This window comes from Onychostoma macrolepis, chromosome 14, assembly GCF_012432095.1.
Source record: "Onychostoma macrolepis isolate SWU-2019 chromosome 14, ASM1243209v1, whole genome shotgun sequence".
Taxonomy (NCBI): domain Eukaryota; kingdom Metazoa; phylum Chordata; class Actinopteri; order Cypriniformes; family Cyprinidae; genus Onychostoma; species Onychostoma macrolepis.
The window spans coordinates 27,611,827-27,619,770 of record NC_081168.1 but is presented as its reverse complement, the minus strand read 5'-3'; the positions used below and the strand labels follow the sequence as shown (position 1 = coordinate 27,619,770).

At 35.9% G+C, this 7,944-nt stretch overlaps 1 protein-coding gene across 2 annotated transcripts; it reads right to left on the bottom strand.

Moving 5' to 3' along the window:
* Nucleotides 1–1,758: 1,758 nt before the first annotated feature.
* On the bottom strand, nucleotides 1,759–6,928 carry smtnl1 (smoothelin-like 1). Of its 2 annotated transcripts, none has more exons than XM_058798205.1 (5): nucleotides 6,710–6,928; nucleotides 3,550–4,127; nucleotides 3,150–3,264; nucleotides 2,706–2,857; nucleotides 1,759–2,528 (listed from the first exon to the last, which is right to left on the bottom strand). In XM_058798205.1, the coding sequence occupies exons 1-5, from the start codon at nucleotides 6,764–6,766 to the stop codon at nucleotides 2,192–2,194; spliced, it is 1,239 nt and encodes a 412-aa protein (XP_058654188.1). In that variant the 5' UTR covers nucleotides 6,767–6,928; the 3' UTR covers nucleotides 1,759–2,191. The 2 variants fall into 2 exon arrangements, with proteins under 2 accessions (XP_058654188.1, XP_058654189.1); XM_058798206.1 differs by having other exon boundaries at nucleotides 6,725–6,928.
* Between the last annotated feature and the right edge of the window lie 1,016 nt (nucleotides 6,929–7,944).

Sequence of the window (7,944 nt, the reverse complement as noted above, 5' to 3'; positions counted from 1 at the left end):
GAATAGGCGAAGTGAGGCTGTCTGAATCCATGTAATTGGAAGACTCTGGATCAGTGGAATCCATGGTCGATGGTTATATATTGATGGTTGATCCACCCAGGAAATCAAAAGGAACACTGATTAAATTCTATGGAGCATCCAACAAAGGTAGACGTTCCAGTTGTCAGCATTTCCTGAGTATTGCATGATCCTGTGCGTCTTAAGGCGATCTGTGGTCTTTTCAGTCAGATCTTGACAGATGAAACACAATTTGCAGTGAACACTCCAGAACTATGACCCTAAAGACAGGTTCATCGATTTCCTCATGCACTCTAATTTCTCTCTTTTTCAGACTCTTAACTCTCTCTGTGGGTGTTTGCATGCACTGACAGAGCTGGTGTCTGTCGGGACCTCATAAGATCACCACACCAGTTTCATACCAGCCGCACTCAGGGAAATAGAATACTCTGAGAGAAATACTCTGAGAGAGTGCAAACGATGTAGGGATAAGATTCCTGTGTGTATATATAGCACCAAGTGACTGGAACATTTGGACGAAGAGGGTGTCAGAAACAGTGACACTGATCCATTTACTTCACAGTGTCAACAGCCTTAAATTCATCTGTGTTGAAATAGCATGTGAACTTTGCATAATCATTTTTCTCTTTTTTCTTTACCTCCCTTTCGCTAGTTCTAACCTACACAAACTTCAAGGTAGTTACAGTGAAGTGATTTATAGCTTCAGCATCGAGCAGATGCCCCTCATGGGTTTCATGTTCTAAAGCCATCAAAACAAAAACTGCTGACAGAATTCAGTCAACGTGACTTCTGTTTTGGAAGTCACTCTGTGACCTAAAAAAAATTAAACAGGAGAGAGAGAGCGATATTCTCTGTTCTTTAGGGTTATTGTGGATGATTGGATTAATTACACAGTCTTTCGGAATCAGTTTAATTTTTGTTTTTGTAACCATTTGACTTTGATATATCAAATGGTATCTTTTACTTCTTATAAGTTGAGTAATGCAACACTGCTGTATGCTATATGTTCAATAAGAGAGACATACAAAATGTGCAAAGCATTGGGTCCCCAGGACCAGAGTTGACATCCACTGATGTAAACAACATTAGGGCTGTGCTCAGATCGGTACTGCCATACTTAAGTACGCAGCATGTGAAATGTGAAATGTGTAGAGGACATAGTATATATAATGGAGAACACTGCACAGAAGAGGCCTACTGTACCCCATAATGCAAAGTACTTGAGTGGACCTTCTATTTCCAATTCAGAATAAGGTAATCTTATTTGAAAATGTATTTGAAAACATCTAGCCCAAGTAACTATGCTCCTCCTTATCTTGACATGTGATAGTAATGACAATATAATAAAAATGAAATGTATTTAATTTATTAGATAACATCCATTTTGATAATAGAAAAAAGCATAAACTATAGATTTAGAGCAACATGAAAATGAATTTGCATTCTTGTTTCATTCAACTATAATAAACTATATTAACTATATTATATAAACTATAATAACTACATTATTAAATAAATTTTATTAATTTGTATAGAGAGAAAGCTTAAAAACTCTGACTGAGGGACAAGGCTAAGATGCACAAATTGTTGCAGATTTACCCTTTTATGCACTAAAACAAAGAGAGAGATATAAATTGAATCTATTATGAACCACCCTTTAAAACAGAACTGAATGAAATCTTTAAACTTACACTTCAAAATTTGAAGAATCTAATTGAAGAATCACCCTTAAACATAAAATTTGATTAAAATGCAAAATAACTGTTTATTTAGGTGATAGTAACACAGAATGTAACAATTTTAGCTCAACAACACAGCTTTGCTAGTGTTTAGGCTCAGAGCTAATGTTTTGAGGGCTCTTTTGCCATGAAACATTGTACAGATTGTAATGAGCCAGAGGACAATGTGAGATGTGAATTTGAAGCCAGTAGTCAAACCAAAACATAACTTTAAAAAATTATAGGCCCCAAAATATAATAAAAGTCACATGTTCAAGCATTTGAGCAAATGAAAATCTGTATAATGAAATACAACTCAACAAAGAATAACACATTCATCATCCATATTAGACACAAAAATCACTATCCATACCTTCAAAAAAGCAGATTATGACAACAAAATTATTCTGACACTCCCCTTTCCTTTTTCTTTCATTTATGTTGTTTTTTTTCTTCTATTTTTCATCCACAGCATCTGCATTTATTACATTTTCATTCTGATCTGTCTCTTTTTCTGTCTTCCTGTCAGAATCTGATCCATTTTTCTCTGTCTCCTCGTTTTGTTTAATCTCATCCCCCTCTCCATCTTCATTACCTTCAGAAACCCCTTGATCTTGATCTTCTTTGTTCTTGTCCTTCTCCATGCTCTCTTTTTCCCTCCTCTCTTTCTCTATCTTTGAGAGGTGATGACAGAGAGCCTGTACATAGGTAAAAACACACAGAGAATCTGGATTGTTGCCCATTAGTAACATGTCAGACACTTCCAAAAGGGGGCAGCAGTCAGCAAGAGATCTGGAATTGAAAGAGAGTTTGTTTGTTTTATATTAACTGCAGACTCTCAGATGTTTGACATCTACATATGAAACCAAAATGCACAAAAATACTCTTCTTCACACACCACATCTTTTTGCCATAATGTAATACTACTCACATATTTACATATTTACACACATTCAAATGTCAACATACTCTGCTGTACTGAAGGCCAGAGTGAAATTCTTCTCCCGTTCACTTGCTTTGAGGGAGGAGAAGTTAAAAGCAGAAGGAAAGAAACGATGAACGAGTGCACAGAAAGCCAGGCCATCACTCCAGGAAGAAGAGAAGTTTTCTATGTTGACACCCTTTGAGATACAAAATATTACAAAAATAACTAGATCGCCCAGGAAAACTTCCACTATAGGTCATACTAGCCTAATGTGTTTTGCTCATACTAACGAATGTAGTTTTGTTGGTGAGCACATACTCTCAAAAATACTTAAAAATACCTGTATAAAATTCAATATGGCATCCACCCTGACTAAAGTATATAGGGATCTTGAGTACTTCGATCATATAACATTCTGATTATAACCTGTTTTTAAGAGTTTATTTTAAAAAATGTGTGTTTCTTAGGAAGTTTTAACTTTAGTTTACCTCATACTTCTGTGTCTTGTTCCTGCACCACTGCAGAATTTTCTGTTTAATTGATGCTCCACCAGCCATACCTATAGATGTCCGTTGAACTTTAAAGTTTCTCGCACCTGGAGTCCTACAACAAACCAACATATGCTTTTCACACTCAAGACACAGCAGACTACAAATCCAACGGCAACAGCAGAGAGATAGTACTGAACAAATGGACCTATTTAAAAAGCAGAAATCATTGCTGAAGATGCCAGGTGTTTTATTTTTTATTTTTTACATTAAAAAGAGAATATAACAAATGTGTGGGTGATCAAAACTCCAAAGCACATGGTATTGTGACAGCGATCAATATGATTATGAGGTTGATGATAATGATAAAGAAAAATATCATGTTAGTGAGATGACTTACTGGTCCTTCTGAAACTTGGCCATAGCATCTCTTCTAGCTGAGGGTCGGGCAGATGACTTGGTGGGGGCTCTAAGAGTTCCACTTTTTCTTCGCAGATTTTCTGGTTTGTTCTTGATATCATCTTTAGTCTCTTTTTTCTCTCTTTCATCTTCTTTATTTTTAGTTTTGCCTTCAGTTTCTTTTGTTCTCTTGTCCTCTTCTTTGTGCTTTACCTCAAGTTGTCCCTCTTTGTTGCAGGAATCATTCTCTTTCCTGTAAGGGTCGTTGTTACTCTTCTTCTTTTCTTCTTCTTCTACCTCGCATTCTTTGTTTTCATTTACCCCTGTCTCTTTTTCTTGTTCTCCAGATTTATGTTCTTTGATATCCTTCTCTTGTTCTTCTTTCTCTTCCAGGATGTTAACATTCTCTGTGACTCCGCCCTCTTGCTCACATGCCTCACTGTCATTGGCTTCAGTTTTTGTGTTCTTATGGTTTTCTTTGTTGTTCTCATTAGCTCCACCCTCTGTAGTATCAGTCCCACATCCTGGCTCTGACTCTGCAACACATTTTGTCTCTGGGGACTTCACGTGTTTGGCATCCTGTGAAGGGCCCATTCCAAACATAAAATGATGCCAAAGTACAAAATTACCAATCACAGTGTATCTCTACAGTGTGTACACCAGCCAGTTTTATATATATTAAATATGACATATATTTAATATATATAAGTTTAATAGAGAGAGTAATGTTTAATATATTAAACATTACTCTCTCTCTCTCTCTCTCTATATATATATATTAATAGTTTGTAAGTGGTTATAATCATAAGGCACTGTTTGTGTTCACACTGAAAATTCCAAAAAGAAAAGTAGGTACACTTCAGGGACCCAGATGATGCACTTAATTAAAAAATTGTGGAATTTCGGCACTCCATGCCATATGCCGCAGCTTTATTTGTGTGAAGTGAGAGGGGCTATCAGACGCCGATACTGGATGACAAAATAACCTTATAAAATGTATACACTAGATGGACCATATTGTAGTTTATAAGGTATGGTTGTGTAATTTGGAACAGAACTATAGTATTAACTAGTTAGCTTTAGCATTCAGCTAGTCAATTAACGAGCATATAATGAACAGTAGCCTGCTATTATAATCAGTTAGCAATATGTAGCTAACACTGTTATACAAAAGCATAAACAGAAAGACTCTAAATTAGTAGCCTGTATACTTGGTATAGTATTTATTTTTTCCAACCTGGTCTCATAAAAATAAGTGCCTCTGCGCACTTTTTGTGCGACACCGTTTTATGTACCTTGCTGCACGTTTCGCCGCAGTTTCAAATAGAAATGTCCACTGAGTGGCGCTAAAACACAAGTTCAATATGTGAACCCTGGCACGTTTTTATTACGTAGATATTGGTACGTATTGCTGTTTTTTAATTATGTTGCTTCAGATACGTATTGCGGCGGTTCAGAATTCAAATATCCAGGGGAATATCAGGTTAACGCTCTGTTGGAAATATGCCCTACACCAAATCCAGCCCTAAACCTACCCGATAGTGTTAACAAATGCAAAACTGATATAAAAACGTATTAGCTGATGCAACTGTGCCATTTGAACTTCCTTTTACACCGATTTTAACTGTCGAACCGTAACCGGTGCTTCTCGTCTCCTAAGTCCATCTCCGTACTCCGTGAGCTACCGAACAAATTGATCATCTCTGAAAACCCATAGCCTATATATGAAGCTGGATGTGTGCCATGTTAACGTTCAAAACCATCAGTTTTCAAATCTCCCAGCATATTAATATTGTTTTGAAGTCATGGCATGATATTCTTCAAGTAATTGTGCGAAAATTACGCTTTATTAATCGCAACTCTGTAAATTTGTGTGAAAGTGTTTCTTTTTGGAAAAATTTATTTTGGAAACTGCAGTGATATGTACTTATTGGTACATATTTCATGTCACGCTAAAAAGTGCACCCAGGTACGTAAATGCCATGAGATCAGGTAGATTTTTCCATCCTCTTGTGAAGATCTGTTATAGGCTTATCAGGAAGTATTAGTCAAATCACTTTTTCATCAAGATATTCTTTTTTACCCCTTGTGACGCACTACATCTCCTCATCCCGGCTAAAGGGTTTATGTGTAATGTTCTCAGTTTGATATAAGGTAACATCAGTGTTTGTGTGTGTGTGTGTGTGTGTGTGTGTGTATGTGTGTGTGTGTGTTTAGAGGAGCTGTCCCAGGTGTCACACGAGGTCATGACTCACCAGTTGTAAAAAGAGCTGTAGCATTCCACTAAATGAGCAGGTGGGAGAGTGAGCATTGGTAAATGTGTTCTCATATCGAATTACCACATGTAATTTAAACCAGCAAAATTATCAATGTGATAGCACTCCTGATAATAATTACATAATATTGTCATTATTATAAGTTTTTGACTTGGAGTGCAAACATACTGAACAACTTCAGAATGCAAGACAGTGTGTGTGTGTGTGTGTGTGTGTGTGAGAGAGAGAGAGAGAGAGAGACCAAACAAGTGACAAGAAACATAATGCATGCATTTCATTGTAACTATGGTGGGAAAGCATCTGCGTCATATTCTGGGGACTGCTTATCAGTTTTACGGTATATTTGGTGTAAAAAAATTTTTTTAAGAATTTTAAATAAAACAAAATAAATAAGACAATTGTAAATAAAACAAATATTGTTGTATTATGTTTTACAAGAAAATATTATTTAATTTTTTCTACATCAAAGTGTCATGTTTAATTTAGTGTGTTACTTGCTGTTTATTGTTTATGGCATTTACTAGTAATTTCTGATATATTTTCTGCACCATTTTTTTAGTGTATTGAAGTAAATCAGTAATTAATCACTTATTTCCCTTCAAATTAAGTCCCTTGAAATATTTTCCATTGCATTAAATAGATCTCATCTGATAAATATTATATATATGATTATTAAGTTTCAACTTTCTGTTGTAAGGAAGGATATTCCAGAAATCTGACTGGTGTGAATACATGGTTAATTACAAACTGTAATTACTGTTTTTGAGATGTTAAAAAGGCCTTGGGGTCTCTCAGACAGAACATGAGGGTTAATGTGAGATAGTGAGAGAAATATAGGAACTGAAATAGAGAGAGAATCACATGATAATTCACTGCAGCACTTACCTGGTCACTAATTACCTTTGTCTCACTGGTCACAGCAATATTCTCTAAGTCCTCCATTTGAACAGATGACTCTGGATTCAGATGAATCTCCAGTAATCACTGAACTGACAGACAGATAATACTGTCTTCTTCCTTCTTCACCTCTGTCTTTCTTCTGATTTTCTTGGTTTCTCTCGCTCTCTTCTTCCTTTTTTCCCTAACCTCCTCTCCCCCCTTCTGTCTCTGTCTGACCTTTTAAACAACACACGCTCCAGAAATAGTGTAATACTGGTAACACTGGCTCAGACAGACCCACTGAGCAGCTGTTAGTGCTGGTAACCAATACACAACATTACACACACACACACACGTAGTAGGAATAAACAGTATTGACGCACATCCAACATACTGTACAGACAAACGTTTATGACAGAAATAGCCTTTAATCTATTAATTGAATATGAACTGGCTTAATATTTTTGGACCTTATTTGCATACACTCACACACTCTAAGATAAAATGTACAAAAGCTGTCATTGGGGTGGTACACTTTCAGAAGGTACTACCATTTAGGTGCTAAAATGTACACGTTAGGTACTAATATGTTACTATATATATCATAAAATATCATTGACCCCTCATACTAATGTTTCCAGTTATTCAGTTTTGTGTAATTTAAGGTAAATTATGCTCAAAACTTTAAATCTTCTCTGACATTCACAAAGATGGTTTCTTGATGCTATTTGGGGGGATTATGTGAATGTGATGAAAATAGCAGTTTGAAAATTAGAGTTTTGAACTTCATCTAACGCTTTCACTTTGTACACTTGTTTATCAAAGCAGGCTGTGGTTCATTATCTCGGTGGACATGTATAGTTCTTCTTATCCTGTAGAGGAACGTCTCCCTCAACACACATGGTTTTAAAAATAAACTGATATCTTTGCTCTCATTCACTCACTGCCCATGATTATCTGTTGTCTTCCTTCACCTCCTTCTCCAGTCTGTACTCACCTGTCTGAATGAACAAATGTAACACATGTGGATGTGCATTTTACTGCTCTTTATTTAATTAAATGATTAGGGTTAGGGTCAACCCTTAATTCAATGAAAAATATTTGAAGTTAATATTGGTGCAGCTAATATGCTATGAATAAACGCCAATATGGTCAGTCTAATTTGTAGTGGTAATTTTTAGTTTTTTTGGGATTGATTATTTAAAATCTGTTAATAGTTTAACAGAATTGGTTCTACAGTT

Bases quoted from the DNA above. Each gene is read 5' to 3' on its own strand.
- smtnl1 (XM_058798205.1), bottom strand. From the start codon at position 6,766: ATGGAGGACTTAGAGAATATTGCTGTGACCAGTGAGACAAAGGTAATT. The intron at 4,128-6,709 runs GTAAGTGCTGCA...GGCCCTTCACAG, and splicing joins CAAAGGTAATTAGTGACCAG to GATGCCAAACACGTGAAGTC. The intron at 2,529-2,705 runs GTATGTTGACAT...TTTCAATTCCAG, and splicing joins CTGGCCTTCAGTACAGCAGA to ATCTCTTGCTGACTGCTGCC.